General features: G+C 37.8%; 1 protein-coding gene across 2 annotated transcripts in view; it reads right to left on the bottom strand.

Annotated features, from left to right (window-relative positions):
- Window positions 1-657: 657 nt before the first annotated feature.
- The window catches only part of DSC2 (desmocollin 2), a 37053-nt gene continuing 18997 nt past the window's right edge, over window positions 658-18713 (bottom strand). Inside the window, exons 8-16 of one of the 2 annotated variants that reach the window (XM_008073393.1) lie at window positions 16095-16229; window positions 15668-15853; window positions 14067-14323; window positions 13799-13941; window positions 9404-9628; window positions 5235-5471; window positions 4632-4756; window positions 1918-2178; window positions 658-921 (exon numbers count right to left, since the gene is read on the bottom strand). In XM_008073393.1, the coding sequence (XP_008071584.1) occupies window positions 724-921; window positions 1918-2178; window positions 4632-4756; window positions 5235-5471; window positions 9404-9628; window positions 13799-13941; window positions 14067-14323; window positions 15668-15853; window positions 16095-16229 (1767 nt within the window). In that variant the 3' untranslated portion in view covers window positions 658-723. Of the gene's footprint in view, window positions 922-1017; window positions 1054-1917; window positions 2179-4631; window positions 4757-5234; window positions 5472-9403; window positions 9629-13798; window positions 13942-14066; window positions 14324-15667; window positions 15854-16094; window positions 16230-18713 lie in introns of those variants that run through there. The other variant, XM_008073394.1, reaches the window with a different exon arrangement.

The following is an 18713-nucleotide window of genomic DNA, read 5'->3' as shown; positions in this document are numbered from 1 at the left end:
CTCCAGGCCTGGCTATTTTTTTTATATTTTGAGAGATGAGGTCTTGCTATGTTGCCTATGCTGGTCTTGAACTCCTGGGCTCAAGCAATTGTCCTGCCTCAGCCACCATGCCTGGCCAGTGCAGGATTTTAAATAGAATAAAACCTAAAACTAAACTCCACCGAAATGGAGATGTAATAACAGTCAATGCCTGACTAGAAATTTCCCCTTGCATTTGGAGAAAGGTCATGATACATGAATAAAACAACAGCAAGAATGCAGTATATACACTTTAGAATGTTTAGGAAAACAGTTTCAAAGCACCACATGAACAATTAATTCATCAGTTACCTGGAGATAATGTTAAAGGAAGGTCTCTACAATTTTCTATTAGGCACTTCAAGTAGCCTATAATATACACTCTAATTAATTACATTTTGTTGCACTATACATTGGCCATTGTCATTATATCTAAATGTGACCGATAATGCACACTTTCTTAATTTCTCTATCTGTAGGTCTCCTTGGGTGGAATATAAGTAGTAATTGAAAACTATGCAAAAATTGAAAAATTTGCATACTTAGTTACACCATCTCTTTATAAATGTGTGTTTGGTCAAAAAAATTCCATCAAAATAAAGGAAGCAAAATCTAGAACATAGCATCTTCCATTTTTTAAAAAAATCCTAGTTTGTAATTTTTTTTAAAAAGTAATAAAGCTTGTGTAGACGTATTAGAACACACTTATCGCTTTATGCACACTTCTGCTAGTGTCCTGAATTTGGGCTCCAAATGATTGAGAAATTCAAGCCCATCTTCTTCTTGTCTTTCACTGCAACACCCTACAGACCCAGCCACCGAGCCTCTTCCTTCATAGTTGTACATCAGGACGTAGTCTTGGGCATGCTGATGATTTTCATCCTGATTACACAGATGCACCTTCTGCCAAGGGGAAAAACAAACAGTTTTTATTATTATTATTTTAAACACCAAAACTTATTAACATAAAAATAAGTGCTTTGATTTACCTTTCATTGTTTAATTTTTAATCAGAGTGTGTCCTCTAATGGATTCCTACACATAAAAAATGCACATGATTGGTCTATATCATAAATCACACTATAAGTTCAGTATATAGCATGTTTCTAAAAGTTACACATGTGGTAGCAAGTATACAAGTGTTCATTTTAAGTCATCATTACTTTCCCTTTCAAAATCATAACTGAACATGAAATGCATCCACATTTAAATGAAACCCAAATTGATGTGGGCTCAATTTTTCCCAGATAGGCATAGAACTGGGCCCACACTTTTGGTTTCTAAGACACGAGTTGTCAGATGTGAAATATTAACACAAAGTCATGAGAGAGTAATTTTTTTAGATTTTTTTTTTTGTTTGTTTTTTGAGTCAGGTTCTCACTCTGTTGCCCAGGTTGGAGGGTAGTGGCACAATCACAGCTCACTGCAGCCTGGAACTTCTGGGCTCAAGTGATCCTCTTGCCTCAACCTCCCAAGTAGCTGGGACTACAGGTGTACACTACCATGTCCAGCTAATTTTTGTATTTCCTGTAGAGACGTGGCCTCACTTTGTTGCCCAGGCTGGTCTTAAACTCTTGGGCTCTACCAATCCTCCCACCTCAGCCTCCCAAAGTGCTGGGATTACAGGTGTAAGTCACCGTGCCAGGCCAGAGAGTAATTGAAATATCATCACAAACATTATTCCAGTAAGAGTATTCAAAGCCAAACAAAATAGGAGGAAAAGTAAATAATCATTTAAATCTGAACAAAAGTAAATCAAAATGGAAGAAAAAGAGTAACATTCCAATGAGGAAATTAATCATTAGTTGAAAATAAAGGTCAAAGTAAACACCAACTTTTGATGACTTATAAGTTTAAAGGAAATCAAAAGAAATATGCAAGACACTTAGGGAAACTCACTTCACAGAGACGGGGCTGGGTATAATTGTGCCACTCTGAGTACATGTATTGGCAGTTGTCCGTCTCCACGTGTCCTCCCCTGCAAGAATCCAGGGTGTGATGGTGCCCGGCAACCCGGCAGCATTCCGAGGTCTGGTGTCCTCCCTTCACCATTTCAATGGTCTCCTGCCCTCCATTTTTGACTCCTGATCCCATGGTGCCACAGGCTCCCTGAGTAGCAGATGTGCCCACAGCATGGGTTGTAAAGCTATTCGTGGAATACTGAAATGACAGAGGGGAACAAAAAATTGTGGGAAAAAAACACAATAACACCATGCTGTTAATGCCATGATTACTTTTGTGCTAGACAGTAAGCTCTCTGAGGGAAGGAGCTAAATCTGTCTTGTCAATCCTGAGTACCTACTATAACCTCAGTATTTAATGTAGTATCTAACGTAAGAAGCAAATTGCAGATGTCAAGTAGTTGGTACCTAGAGATAAATAAGAAAACTTGATGTATATTCCTTCTTTAAAAGCTTCTTGGAATACTGTATAACTGGCCAGTGGCACACGCCTATAATCCCAGCACTTTGGGAGACCAAGGCGAGAGGATTGCTTGAGTCAGGAGTTGAAGACCAGTCTAGGCAACACAGCGAGACCTTGTCTCCACAAAAAGTAAAAAAAATAAAAATTTCCATGCCTTGTAGTGTAGTCTCAGCTACGCAGGAGGCTGAGGTGGAAGGATCGCCTGAGCCCAGCAGGTCAAGGCTGTAATAAATAAGTTGTGATCGTTTCACTGCACTTCAGCCTGGGTGACAGAGTGAAATCCCTGCTCTCAAAAACCAAAAATAAAAAAAAAGAATACTGTATAACTTTAGTTGTTAAATCCTTCCTGCATCCTACACCTCAAAATCAGTGTTATTGTCTCATATGTATTTACCCTGCTTAGTTAAGAACCACTCTCCTTTTCCTGACTAGAGAAGAAACATAAATAATGATCAATATTTCTATCTAGTATCAAGTTCAATTACCCCTCAACTAAATCAAAAAGAATAAAGTTGCCATAAAAATCTTAACTGCAGGGCTGGGCTCGGTGGCTCAGCCTGTAATCCCAGCACTTTGGGAGGCCAAGACAAGAGGATTGCCTGAGCCCGCGGGTTCAAGATCCACCTGGGCAACATGGCCCGTCTCTACAGTAAATCAAAAATTAGCCGGGCGTGGTGGTGTGTGCCTGTAGTTCCGGCTACTTGGAAGACTGAAGCGAAGGATCACCTGAGCCCAGCAGGCTGAGGCTGTGGTGGCCAAGACTGTGCCACTGCACTGCAGCCTGAGTGACAGAGTGAGACTCCAAAAAACAAAATCCTAACTGCAGCAATAAATCCTTATAATCTAAATAAATACTAATAAATTGGACAGGGAAAATAAAAAGAACACCAAAGCTCTGACCATTGAATATGTATGTTGTGTTTCTGAAAACGCTGATATTATTTTAAGTTTTATTTTTTTCAATCTTTTCCTGAATACCATCATGCCTTTGGTTTCTAAATCTTTCCTGCCCTAATCATCAATTATACTTCTATTGGGAATTTACCTGTTCCTCATTCGTATATTAGCCTAGAAAACAAAGTTGGAGTGACATGGTCACTTGCTAGCATTGCTATTGCGTGTATTTGGCCTCTGGCTCTTTCCTAACTCAATTAGAGTCAGAAAGAATCCAATAAAGTTCTTCCCACGATGATCAAAGCTTGTAGTGATTTTACTGCCCGTTGCCAGAAAAAAACTTAAAACAATCATGCTAGTAATCTGTGAATAATTAATGCAACATTTTTACAGTATAAACACCACTCTAAGTATATATGAAAGGCCTAAAGTTGGAACTATGAAGCATTTGAAGCAGAAAGTAATGATGACAAACTGAAGGATTTTCACAATTTTAGTTGTTGAGTCATGGTCTCGCTCTATTGCCCAGGCTGAAGTACAATGGTGCAGTCATGTTCACCACTGCCTCCAACTCCCGGGTGGCAAACAACCCTTCCTCTTCAGTTTCCTGAGTAGCAGGGACTACAGGCACGTACCACCACGCCTGGCTAATTCTTTTATTTTTTAGAGATGAGGTCTCGCTATGTTGCCCAGGCTGGTCTTGAACTCCAGAGCTCAAGGAATCCTCTCACCTCAGCATTCCAAAGTGCAGGGATTACAGGCATGTGCTCCAACACTCAGCCAGATTTTCACTACTAAGTAAAATCTTATTATTAAGTAAATCAAAATACCATATTTCACCATGTAAATTAAAGACCTTTTTTCTGTTCCATGGGACTTATTGCCTAGCATCAAAAGAACTTTATTCAGAAAACATAATTTTAGAAAGAATATGCATTACAGGCTAATTCATCCTTTGTATTTTTTTTTCTTTTTTTTTTTTTTTGAGTTGGAGTCTCACTCTGTCGCCCAGACTGGAGTGCAGTGGCCGCTCCTGGCCACCGCAGCCTCGACCTGCTGGGCTCTGACCATTCTTCCGCCTCAGCCTTCCAAGTAGCCGGAATTACAGGCATGCGCTACCACGCCCGGCTGAATTTTTTTATTATTTATTGTAGAGATGAAGTCTCGCTGCCCAGGCGGGTCTTGAACCCGCGGGCTCAGGCAATCCACTCACCTCAGCCTCCCAAAGGCGCGGGATTACAGGCTGAGCCACCGAACCCAGCTCTTTGTATTTGTTTTAAAGACAGCCTACTTACCACTTTGTCATCTCCAGGAGCTTCTGTGTTTGACACAATTAAGTTCTGCTGGGCTAAATCATCAGGAAATACTTTTGGTTGTTTGGGGGCCCCAGAAACCCCACAGACTAATGTAAATAGGATACCTGGAAGAAGAAAGAAATTGCTTGAGTTTATCATAAAATCATGTAAAGTTGTTAATTTACAGTGATTGATACACAGATAAGTCATAATTTTTTTTTTTTTTGAGTTGGAGTCTCACTCTGTCACCCAGACTGGAGTGTAGTTAACAGCATATATTAATAGAAGACAACTTTTCTGAGCACATAAATGTGACTGCTTGGATCAAAGCAGTATGCAAAAGAAAAGTTTGCCCCAAACAGATGTGCCGCAATTCATGTTGCAAGCTGTATTTCCACATTGAATTGTCTGCCTATGCTAACTGAGAAGACCCTAGAACTGTACCTAAATGCACTTAAAATAGATACATTAAAAATATATTTGTGTGCTAAATAGGAATACAGCTATACACAAATAATCAGCTATAGGTAATAGTGTTGATTTCAAGAATGTATCTTAAAAGTTACTTTAAAGGTTATTACTTGGATTCAAGAAAGGACTTACAGAATAGCAATCCTATGCCCAACAATATTGCAAGGATGGCCCACTTTCCAAGTTTTATTTCTCCATTTCCAATCCTTGGACTGACACGAAGTGTGCAGTCATTTTCAGTTATACAGTCACAGAGCTTGACATTCAGTGCAGTGGTTCTAGCCTGGCCAAGCCTATCGGTGACTCTGATGGGTATTACATATGACCCAATTGGAGGATCATTCCGATAGGAAAGACGTGCTGCTGTATCTGAAAAAAAATAAATAAAGCCAAGATTATAGAACATCATCAATTTCTCCTGAGCATAAATAACTAGCTAACAGATAATCATTTCCCTACAGGTGGATATTCCTGATGGGATAGTGCAACTGCTAGGGGAGTTTAAATGTGAATAGACTTAGTAGTTCTAATCTGTAGCCACTGCAAATACATTGCATTTAAAGTTTGTCTATGTTGCTTCTTATATAAAGGTCTTCTGACTCTTGTCATAATGTTTTTTATTTGTCTGCAAACAGATCCTTCCTATTATAACTAATGGACTTGTTAAGAGATCCATTTTTATCACATTTTTAATATCTTTACACCAATTCATGTATATTTCCTTTTATATACATTTCATCAAATTAATAGTCTGAAATTCTGGGTCTCTCCCTTTACTTTGTTTTTATGCCAAATAAACATAAATACTTACAACTTATTGTCAGAGACTGACTCCAACAACCTAGAACACATTTGACCTTGAATATATTCATAAGTCATGAGTCACACTGCTGTATCTCCTGGTCCTAAGGGACAATAAGACCAACTGCATGCTTCTTAAAATTGATATAGTTTTCTTTAGAGCAAAGCTAGAAAATATCCAGACCAAAGGTCAATACAGATTCTTTCATGGTTCCTGAGTAGTGATTGAGTTTTCTTTTTTCTTTTTTTTAATCCAGTCCTCTTTTGATGGGCAGCACGGTTGGTTCCATGTTCTTGCTATTGAGAACAATGCTGCAATAAACATACGTGTGCAGGTATCTTTTTCATAGAGCGATTTGAGTTCCTCCAGGTATATTCCCAGTAGGGGAATTGTGGGGTTGTATAAAAGGTTGATTTTTAGATCTTTTAGGAATTGCCACCCTGTTTTCCACAGGGCTGTACTAGTGTATTGTGTTCCCTTGCACCTCATCCTCTCCAACACCTGTTGTTATTTTTTTGAGTTGTTGGTGATGGTCATCCTGACTGGAGTTAGGTGGTAGCTCAGTATAGTTTTAATTGGCATTTCTTTTTTTTTTAGTTGGAGTCTCACTCTGTCACCCAGGCTGGAGTGTGGTGGCATGCTCACGGGCACCCCAGCATCGACCTGCTGGGCTCTGGTGATCCTTCTGCCTCAGCCTTCCAAGTAGATGGAATTACAAGCACATGCTACCATGCCTAGCTAATTTTTTGTTGTTGTTGTTGTAGAGATGAGGTCTCGCCAAGTTGCCCAGGCTGGTCTTGAACTCGCAGACTCAGGCAATCCACTCACCTCGGCCTCGCAAAGTGTTGGGATTATACGAAGCCCAGTCGTGATTGGGTTTTCATGCTCATATGTAAGATATGTGTCCCTCAAACCTTGTTATGATGTTGGTACATTTCCCATCTGATGTGAACTCAGAGGAAGAAAAAAGAATAATAAAAAATAAATTTTGACTGGGCATGATGGTTCACACCTACAATCCTAGCAATTTGGGAAGCCGAGGTTAGAGGACTGCCTGAGCCCATGGTTTCAAGACCAGCCTGGGCAACTTGGGAAGACCTCATCTCTACAACAAATCAAAAAAATTAGCCAGGCATGATGGCGTGTGCCTATAGTTCCAGCTACTTGGAAGGCAGAGGCAGAAGGATCACATGAGCCCAGCAGGTCAAGGCTGTGGTAGCCGTGAGCATGCCACTGCACACCAGACTGGGCAACAGAGTGAGACTCCAATTCTAAAGCAAAATGAAATGAAATAATGAAATAAAATAAAATAAATTTTTTAAAGTCAATGCAATCTTGGTTACACAGCCAAAGATATAATATTATCCTCAACACAGATGCCACATACCATGAAACAATCCACTTAACTGCCCATGTGACAGTCTCATTTTTTGTCTCGCATTTAAAGCTCTAAATGTAAAAGTAAATGTTTGGGTTAAAAAAAAAGAATCATTCAAGTCCATTTCAAAAGAAACCATGGTTAACCTGTTAAGTCTATTGTGTAAGAAATAATAACAACAAGATTAACAAAACCAAAATGTATGATTTATAATGGTCTATTGCATTCAGTACCACATTTTCTCCCCAAACAATTCCATTTTACACATGAATAAATTGAAACTTTTAAAAGAGAATCAATAGCACGGTCAGATTTATAATTAATAAACGGTGGAGTCAGCGTTTGACACTAAGCTTTTCCAACCTCAAAGCCTCTTTAGAGTTCATTCTTCCTAACTTGGTGTTTCCCAGGCTTTTACATGACTACACAGACAAGTACAACTGTTGCCAAAATTTTCTTTTGCTGAGTAGAAATACTGGGGAAAAAAGTTACCACCTCCTATCAACACTGTTTAAAAAGATATAATATGATGACACCACATAAGAAGAAAGGGCAAAATCTAAGAATAAGCTAATTCTCTTCCTGCCCCCCAAAAAACTGATCCCTTCCCCCATTATTTCCCCCCAGAATATTGAAAAAAAAACGGAAATACTAGTCAATACACAGAACAGGATCCAAAACATTGTACTTTTGCTTATTTCTATAGGTCCTTTTCTTTCCCCATCCTGTTATCTTTACATTCCCTCATAATGTTGCTTTTCTAAGTTGTCAAAATAGGAAACTGAGGCACATTCACCGAGAGCATGGGGTTGAAAAGCACTCAAGGGCATTTTAAAGGCAAACCCCATTCAGTGGTTCTGGAGTCATGAAAGCTGACAGACCACGGCACTATGGTCGCTTGGAAGGGAGAGCAGGGGATGGAGACTATGCTGAAGGGTAAGAGTTCATGCAGGGAGTGAGGCAATGGTGGTAGTGCAGACAGGTCACCTTCACTTTTGCCATTCTGGTCACCATAGATCCTTCTAGGCCAAAGACAAAAGTACAGACTAAGAACCAAGTCGGGGAGGCTCTCAAGGAGAAGACAATAGACCCCAAATGGTCAGAAGTCAACACAGCAGCAGAGAGGAGAGATGGCATGGTGGACACTGTGGTGTATACCAGGCCCTCTTATAGGATCTATCCCAGCTGCTGGGGAGGCCATCAAGCACCCTGAGCGACTGTGCCATCTTGCCAAAGCTCATGCTGCTCTAGGCAGCCGACAACCTCCACTGACTGGGCAATAAGGGAGAATAAGTGACCGATGGGAGACCACTCTGAAGGACCACTTAGCTCAGACTCCCCATGAGGTTTGCTGAGGCTGTCTTCAGCTTCCTCTGCAGTTTGGCTTCTGTGTTCACCCAGTTCTGCTTTCCTTCCTTTCACAGCTATTGATCCCTAGCAAATTCCTTAGTAATCATCCTGCTTGAGATACTGTCTCAGAGTCTGCCCTCTAGGAAACCAATGTGTTGCAGATGAAAACGTTCCTATGACCTAGGAAGCCATAAAAAAAAAAAAAAAAATCTAGCCAGGAGTGACGGTTTACACCTGTAATACCAGCAATTTGGGAGGCTGAGGTGAGAGGATTGCCCGCGCCCAGGGTTCAAGACCATCCTGGGCAACTTGGTGAGACCTTGTCTCTACAAAAAAAGTCAAAAAAATAATTAGCAGGGCATGGTGCTGTGCACCTGTAATTCCAGCTACTTGAAAGACTGAGGTGGAAGGATCACCTGAACCCAGCAGGTCGAGGCTGCGGTGGTCATGAGCCTGGGCGACAGAGTGAGATCCTACTCAAAAAAAAAAATCTATGTAGGTGGGAGGTACACAAGTTAGGAAGTGATTGCATTAGACACAGTCTAAGGGTGTGTGTGTATGTTTGGAGTAGGAATGAGAATTCATGAAAACACCTAAGGGATTCTCCACATATGCTTAGACCCTAGAGAAGCCTACTTCTCACCACACCAAAACTTGGAAACTTTCACTGATGGTTCCCACACATTGAATTATTTCTCTATTTCATCAAGAAAAAAATATTGCAGCTATCCTGATGTTAAAAAAGACAAATCAGTGTTTTAAAAGACAAACCATTAATTTTTTCCAGTCTCCACATTTTCTGTACTTCTGAATCAGAACTCTCCAGACTAAAGTCAAAGGGTGGGCCATGGATGGGTTCATCAGGATCAACAGCAACAATCTCCACAGACGACATGACAGGTTTGCAGATGACCACTGTCTGTTTAGGTATGAATGGGCCATTGTCATTCACGTCTTCCAGTATAATTCCCAGTGTCCCAGTACATGTTCTCCCAGCTAGAAAAATGAAAATAAAAATATAATTTTTAAGATTTTGAATTTTCACCAGGAAATTATATATTGAAAACATTTTAAAAGTATGTATTAAGTGCTTATAACATGAATTACAATGACAAGCAGTCACAGGCTTTGTCCTCAGGGACTGTTAACGGAAAAATAGTAGTACTCTCCAATGAGTTGTACAGACAATTTGTGCCATTGAGATGTGTCCACCCATTCACGGAATCACTACAATAAACGTGAATATAAAACAATTTTTTTTAAATTTTGGAATTGTGGGGTACAAGTGAAGATCTACTACATAAGTAATTTGCATACAGTCGAAGTTTGAGGGCCATCTGGCAGGCCCTCTCTCCCCTGATAACCAGTGTATTACCATTGCCCTCCATTCCTCCTTCTGTCCTCCCTCCCCTAACAGTGTCTAGTGCCTGTCAGTCTCACCCTTGTGTTCATAATCATGAACATTTGTACGGAGATAAGGTTTGACTGATTTCTAAAAGAAGGGAAGAAAGTATGAACAAAGACACTTCTGGTATATTTAAAAGCACAAAAAAATTCAAGGAGGTGGGAACACATGTTACACACAAACATAAACTGGAGAAAATAAAAGGGAAGGTAAACAGGTGGAAACAGACACTGGAGGAAAGGACTATGGGTCTTTGAATGCCAGACTAGGGTACTTAGTGCTTGAGATCTATTTATATCTATAGGATTTAAGGATTTGGAGCAAAGAAATGCTCACAGTCACTGCAGCCTTGACCTACTGGTCTCAGGTGATTCTTCCGCCTCAGGCTTCCAAGTAGCTGGAACTACAGATACATGCCACCACGCCCAGTTAACTTTTTGATTTATTGCAGAGATAATGTCTCACCAGGCTGGTCTCGAACCCGTGGGCTCAGGCAGTCCTCTCACCTCGGCCTCCCAAAGTGCTGGGATTATAGGCATGAGCCCAGCTGGCTAACTACTCTGTCTAAGGCACCGTGTTAGCAAATCTGAGGCACTCAAAGATGAAGCAGTCATGGGTCCATCCACGTCACAGATTATTAATACAGTTATGAAACCCAAAGCTAAACACAAACCTAGGTGTTTTGTCTCTAAATTACTTATTCCTTCTGCTTAATAAGGAGGCATGGATGCTAGCACTGGAGAAGAGAAAGAAAAAAATCTGTGCCACCCACTGCCTGGGGCTCTGTCTTATATGAAGATGCAATCTAGGGAAATTGGGAGACCCAATAGCCCTGTAGTCACACCTCGACCAGGGCACCTGTGTATAGTGACTCAGCCTGTGACAATGCCAGCGCTATTACGGGTCAGGAACACTAGGCCACCAGGTTAAGAACTGGTTATAAACCATGGGCCACAGAGAAGGAACAGGTGGAGGCAATCCTAAGACTTCTAGTTAGAATGGGGTAAAGTGGGAGAGAGGAAAAAGCCAAAAGCAGAAAGCAAACCAAACACTTCCCATATAATATGTCTGTAAATTAAAATTCTCAAATGAGCAAGATTAATGCTAAGAAGAAAAGTCAACAAAAGCCAGTCAAAAGGCTAATTCACTCTATGAAAGACATCTGGTATATTTAGACGCTTCAGAGACAAAAAGAAAAGAAACGAATTAAACAAGGATGAAATACCAACATTCATCTAATAGGGACTCTAGAAAAAAGATGGCAGAATGGCAAAGGAGTTGTTGAAAATATTCCAGAATTAAAGAAAAATATGATTCTTTAGATTGAAAGTATAATCTGACTGCAGTGCTAGATAAATAAAGATAAATTATCAGCACACACATTGTAGTAAAACTGTAGAACTCAACTTAGAGAGATGGAAAAGCTATCTGGACATATTGCCCACAAAAGGACAATACCTAGACTGACAGATGAATATACATTAACAAGAAGAGATACCAGAAGATAACAGAGTAATATCTGCACAGTACCGAAAGAAAGAAGCTGTTGATTCCGAATTTTAAACTAAGTTGAAATATCAATTATGGATGAGGTCAATATTAAGATATTTTTCAAAACAAAATGGGGAGGGTTTAAAACCCATATCCATACCATCGTTGAAAAAAATAGCAAAGGAGGGTGCAGTGGCTCATGCCTGAAATCTCAACTACTCAGGAAACTGAGGCAGGAATATCACTTGAGGCCTTGTAGTTTGAGGTCTTAGAGCTATAATTGTACCATCGTACTCCAGCAAGAGAATGAGACCAGAGAGAGAGAGAGAGAGAGAGAGAACAAAGAAAGAGAGAGAAAAAGAAAGAAAGAAGAGAGAGAGAAAGAACGGAAGAGGGAAGAAGGAAGGAAGGAAGGAAGAACTGTTTAGAAGAGAAAAAGGTAGCAAAATCAGAAAACATGTGGGAATCTGTGGGAAAGTTTAGACATAGAAGAGAGTTACAAAAAGAGGAGAAAATTGCTGTGGAGATTTAGGAGGGTAGGAAGTGAACATGGGCCCAAGACATAGTGCTCATGCGGAGAGACCATTTTTCATCAGGAAGCAGTATGGAGGGCCCAAACGAAACAAGCCAATACAGATTTTAGAAAAAGGTTTTTCTGAAATATGGCATGCTTTGTGTATGATCTCAGTTCATTCGGTTTATAAAATAAAAGACATGGAATTACCAATTCACAAGTTCCTCACTGGGAGGCAATACAGTGACTCCCACCCTATTCAAAAGAATTGAATGGAAAGACACCAGGACACACTTATCCTCTACCACAAGGATGACTAGCAGTGCCTCATCTCAACTTTAAGAAAATATTTGATCGCTCAATTATTGACCTCCTCTGCAAACAGAGGCAAATGGAGAATAAAACTGTCGTCAAGATCTCTAATTTCAGACAGTAATTATTATCTCATCTATCAATAAGCCATTTCCCAAGTGCTGCTAAAAATGTAAAAATAATACATTTGATTTTCATTTTATTTTTCTTCTTTTCATTTGTATTTGACTAAAAAGTATTTCTTGGTAAAGAGGCATGAGAAACTGAGGCCTTAAAGACAGTCTTTTTTTTTTTTTGAGTTAGAGTCTCACTTTGTCGCCCAGGCAGGCTCATGGCCACCGCAGCCTCGACCTGCTGGCTAATCCTTCTGCCACAGCCTTCCAAGTAGCTGGAACCACAGGCATGTGCTACCACACCCAGCTAAGTTTTGGATTTATTGCAAAGACAAGGTCTCGCCATGTTGCTCAGACTGGTCTCGAAGCTCTGGGCTCAGGCAATCCTCTAGCCTCCCCAAGTGCTGGGATTATAGGCATGAGTCACCATGCCCGGCCAAGACAGTCTTCAACTGGTTGAAGATAAATCATTAATGATTACAAGATTACCAATTCAATAAATAAATGAGTCATTCTTCATTAATTTAGAGATCATTGGAATGCCAAAATCGTCTTCCAAAACCACTTCAAAATTCTAATTTTGCAAGCTATAGCACAATAATTTTTGTTTACCACAGTGAGTATTTTTATTTTACAAAGTTTAACTTCCTGCTATGGTAAAATTACATTTTATGCAGTAAATTAGTCTCATATATAATCACTATACTCACATTTTTTTCTCAATTATAGGATGTACAGAACATAATTTTACATTTTATATATGAACTCATAATGTTTGTCTAATCTTTTTAAAGCACCATTAAAATCAGCATTTTATCAGAATTCTAGCTCCCAAATTTTTACATTTTATATGACTATATGAATTCATAGTGTTTGTCTAATTTTATAATCTGTTATTAATTATGACTTTATTTTTATATAATGTCTTTAATCAAAATTCTAGCCCCCAAGTATACTGTTAGTTTTCTTTAAAAAGTTATAGCTGACTTTCCAGATGTGAACTAAATGGAAGTATGTTCTTCCAATAATGGACTTTCCTGCCAATGTGAATATTTTAAGAGAATTGAATAGATAAATTGAAACTAAATTTTCAAAAGTATTTTTTCAAATTTTAATAATTTAACTTTAATAAATTATGGTTTCAAGTGTTTCTATGACTAAATTATTTTATAATAATTATAAATTATTTTATAATTGCATCTAAAACAATATACTATTAGAAAGCAGACTTGGTTTAATAAATTGCAAAGCTCTCAATTGTTTTATACTTCATTCTAGGGAGAAATGAAAACTGAGCGTGTATGCAGCTGGCTTAAAAACAAAATTCTTACCTTGGTCTGATGCAAGGACTGTAATATTATATATACCATTTCTGATGGTTTCTGCCTCTCTATCCAGGTTTCTGAAAACTTGGATTGACCCTGAATTTTCATCAACAATGACCCACCCTTTTGGATCATTTAATTTCTTATACCTGTTAGTCATGATGAATTAAAACAATAAAAAGCATTATAAGTCAAATTAGAATACTAATATCAAATAAGTTATAAATTGTAAAGACAGTACATTTGGAGTTAACTAAAATAGAATCATAGATACCTTATGCCACTGCTACCTCTCGTTTCTGGGTCATATGCTTTATATCCATTGCTTTTTGTTCCCACTGGTGCGTTTTCTTTAATTCGAACAGTTTGTGTTGGAGGGCTACACTCGGGGCCCTCATCCTGATTTTTTACATTAACGGTGACTGTGACTGTGCTCATGGTTGACCTTGAACTAGCCTCCCTGGAATACGGAGCTTCATTAACAACACCAATTTGCAGGGTCACCTGTTGTTTTTCTTCATAATTCAATGGCTACAACAACACATTGTTGAAAATTAGATCAACTCATTGAATATCTGGCAATACCAAATAGTATATAACTTATTAAATTTGGAAATAGGTAAGTGCTATATTGGAAACAGTCATGAGAAACTAAACATATATCCAGAAACCTGGTGATAAAGACAGGGTAATTCCACCACCAACTCAGCGTTTGGATGAGCTGGTAAATTGTTATTTGTACCTGACTTGAGGTAGAAAAAGTGAGTCAAATTTTTAAAAGTGTTTTTAGGAGGTGAGAGACTAGAACATAGAAAGCTTATGGGCTTTCTTCACTCCCCCCCCCCCACTTTGTCTCTTCCATTCCAGTTATTTTCTTACAAACTGAATTTCCTCACAAAATGCCAAGTTTGATAAAAAGGTTTTGTTTTATTTTGCCTCGTATGTAGTTGTAATGAGAATTAGTGAAGTCATGTCTTAGAAGACAGAAATTTTTTTCAGATCTTATACTTCACAGACATTCATTTCCTTCTTAGAATACTAATGATTAGAGCAGAGGTTGGGTAAAGAAAGAGAAAAGACTTAAAGAATATTTCTTTGCTGGTTTGAAACAGAAATCAATCCACAAATCGCAGCTGATTTTCATCATTGTGAGAAAAAAGGATTCATCATTTTTAATCCATGTACCTTGTAAGTATATAAAAAAGAAACTGCATAGATCCAAGATACGGTCATGTTCTAGTTTAAAATGCAGTAGGAATCCTATAACTTTTTCCAACGCCAAAGGATTCCGGATTGCTTTACGCGCTAGCTCTGGTTCCTGAATTAGCAGTAAGTTCTTCTCAGATGTTGTAGAACAACATTAGAAAGAAGTTTTAGGAGTATTTACCATTTGAATGGTTGAGGATTTTCAATCAGAACAGTTAGCATTCTGAATCTGGATGCTAAAGATGTTATACACACTCAATATAGATTAACAGACTTAGAAATCACCTAAGGGTCTGACCAGGAGCAACTCGTTATTTGGGAAATTCAGTAAATAAGTAGCCTTGACCCAGACACAAAAAAAATGGACTAGGAAAGTTTGGCACAATCCCATTGGCATCAAAGTTGTGCTAGTTTTTGAATTGTTAAGAGATACTAGTTACTAACTGAACACACACATATATAATATAGTTTTTAAAAATCATGCCTTGACAAAAGTTTACCAAAAAGGAATATATTCTTTCCATTATAGAGAGAACATAGCATTTACTTTTACTTGGGTATCTATTTTATATCTGTATTTATCAGAATTCCTTTCTTTCCATGAAACTCTAGTATGCTCATCTACGAAATTACAAATAGCAAACAACTAATTTACTAATTAACTTTTACCTTAACTACACACAGGACTCCTTCATTGGTTTTGGGATCTGTTACAATTTTAAAATTTCCATTTTCATTGCCTTTTAAAATGGTATAATTAGCTCTCCAATTTGCAGTATTCACTAAATCCTTATCCTCAACGGAAACACGTAAGATTTCCACGTCAGCTGTATTTTCTTCCACTGATGTCACATACTTAAAGCAATAAAAACAAAAGGTTTTATTAGTAACTCTCACAAAAATAGAACACCAGGCAAAGTAAGTCCTAGTCTTTTAATTTCCGAAGTACTATGTTTACATGACTTTAAACCCTAACACCAAACGACTGGTATGTCTTTGAGGCTTCTTCATCTGCAATCATGAGACATGGATAGAGATGTGCATATTGAATAATTAACACTGGGCTATACATTTTTCCTTAATATCATATACTTACGGAAGCACGGGTAAATGTTGGCATGTTGTCATTCACATCTTCAATATTGATGACACAAGTTGAAGTTGTCTGCAAACCAAAATATTGACCATCCATGTCTTGTACTTTTATTTTCAACTGGTATTTATCAATTAACTGAAAACAAAGAAACAACTTAATTATGGAGTGAAAGCGACATTATACATGATATCTTAATTTACACTCTAATTTTCTTTGCATTAATAATTTAAGGAGTATATTATTAAATTTCATAACAACCATGTATTAGAAGAACTTCCTCACACTAGTAATTTTTAATTATTTATGAAAATCGAATAGTTTCTCAAATTTAAAGTGCTATTAAATCATGGAATATGGAATCAATTGGTTTTATATTTATTCAAAAGAAAGAGAAAACCTACAGCCATAAGTACATTTAAAACTGCCTGTTAATCAAAATCTTTATCTCCTATCCATAGTACAATCTTATGTACAAAAAAACATAGCAGTGACACTAGTCTTTTTACAAAACAATAATAAAATATCTTTCTGAAAAAGTTTTTAAAGATTTACTTTATATTTATAAAAAAGATCATTAAATTAATATGAAAATAAAGGTCTGGGGCTACATAACTTTTTTCCAGGGAAAATAGAATCTGGCTCCTAGGGCTTCGCATTCACCTGCGATCACAGTAGAAGACACATCACTATTTTTTTTTAAATGCGTTTCTCTTCATAACATGCTTATTTATCACAAGTGATTGAGACATGGAAGGATTAAAAGGATTTGGGTTGTATTTCTAACTCCAAAATAACAAATGCAATCTTGGACAGTTGCAAAAAATTCTTATTTCCTAGGTTCTCCTCCAATAAAATTATGATTATGATGATCTTTCCTACCTTGTTCACCTCTTTTCTTTTCTATTCTTTTCTTTTGTGAGCTGTAGTCTCACTCTGTTTGCCCAGACTGGAGTGCAGTGGCACGCTCCCGGCCACTGCAGCCTTGACCTGCTGGGCTCCAGCGATCCTTCCGCCTCAGCCTTACAAGTAGTCGGAACTATAAGCGCGCACTACAACGCCTGGCTAATTTTTGGTTTATTGTAGAGACGAGGTCTCACCAAGTTGCCCGGGTGGGTCTCGAACCCACAGGCTCAGGCAATCCACTGGCTTTGGCCTCCCAAAGTGCCGGGATTACAGGCTGAGTCACCGAGCCCGACCCATCTCTTTTCACAAGACAAAATAATATGTGAAAATCTATCCTACCTTTCTACCTACAACATTCACCCTTCTCTTACAGAGATTTTTCCCTTAATTCTATCACCTCTTAAATTTTCATGTCCTCACAAGAGGACAAGATTACCTAAAATAAAAGTTTCTCTTGATCTCTGTTCCCACACATAATTTTCTTGATTTACTCCCCCCTTCATAACCAATTACATGTGTAGACTTGAAAAAGAATGGTCTTATTTCAATAAAAAATTGGTAAACTTCATGTTATAATACTTTCAAGAGGGAATACATAATTTGTAGTGAACTAAAATTTATTAGAAATTATCTGTTGACTAACTAAAAATAAAGTTTTATTACCCTTTATTTAATAGTAGTAACTTGTAACATCTTCTGATGAAAGAGAAATTCTGATGTTTAAAAGGATTAAAAGGTTGTAGGCAAGATGAAAAACTGGAATCCTGGGGCCAAAAAGTTACACAGAGCATTATCGGATAAACATACCTTCATGGGTCAACTGCTTCTATCAGAAAGATCTAGTCAAGGAAAAGTAACTGGGTAATCATTTGATTTGTGAGCAGAACAAGCTGTTGAGTTGTTGTTTTCCATAGAACACCATTTTTGCAAGAAAGACACCTATTGTCATTCTGACTAGAGTATTTGAAAAACATAATGTGAATCTGTCACTTCAAGGAAAACAACTATTTGTTGCCAATAATAAACTGGAATTTTCAAGCAGAAATGAGAATTTTGAAAAATTTTTACCAACTAATGAGAAATCAATGGAGGTCGAGAGGTGATCTTTTTGATACTATCTATGAAATGTGTCAATATTTGGAAGATCTTCCAATATTTTCCAAATGACCAATGTATGTTGCTATGAAAATCATATATTGATAAAATATCAACTCACAGTACAAGACAGACCAATGAATTTTAATGTAACAAAGTACAAGGGTTATAAGACTTGAGTTCACATTGCAAAAAACATTTAGGAAGTTACCACTTGTCAAGTTTTGGTGTGGTATCAAACAAGAACACCCATTATAACTGAAAACTACCATTAAAACACTCCTTTCTTTAAATCAAGTCAGATTTTTAAAAATATTCTTTAGCTAGCACTACATATTGTATCAGATTAAATGCAAAAAGAGATATGAGAACCCATCTCTCTCACATTAAGCCAGATATTAATCGATTTGGAAAAATGCATAACAACTCCACTCTTCCACTACAAATTTATTGTTTTACAAAATGTATGTACTGATTTTTAATAAACATTTGATTTATGTAATTGCAATGCATTTTTGTTATTTTAAATGGGTAAATTAATACACACTTTTAACTTTTCTGTTTTTTGGTTTTTTTTTTTGAGTTGGAGTCTCACTCTGTCGCCCAGACTGGAGTGCAGTG

Source organism: Carlito syrichta, unplaced genomic scaffold (genome assembly GCF_000164805.1).
Source record: "Carlito syrichta isolate Samal-C Ts95f unplaced genomic scaffold, Tarsius_syrichta-2.0.1 Scaffold315831, whole genome shotgun sequence".
NCBI lineage: Eukaryota > Metazoa > Chordata > Mammalia > Primates > Tarsiidae > Carlito > Carlito syrichta.
Note: the sequence above shows the minus strand (reverse complement) of the source record. Positions and strands in the feature narration are given on the sequence as shown.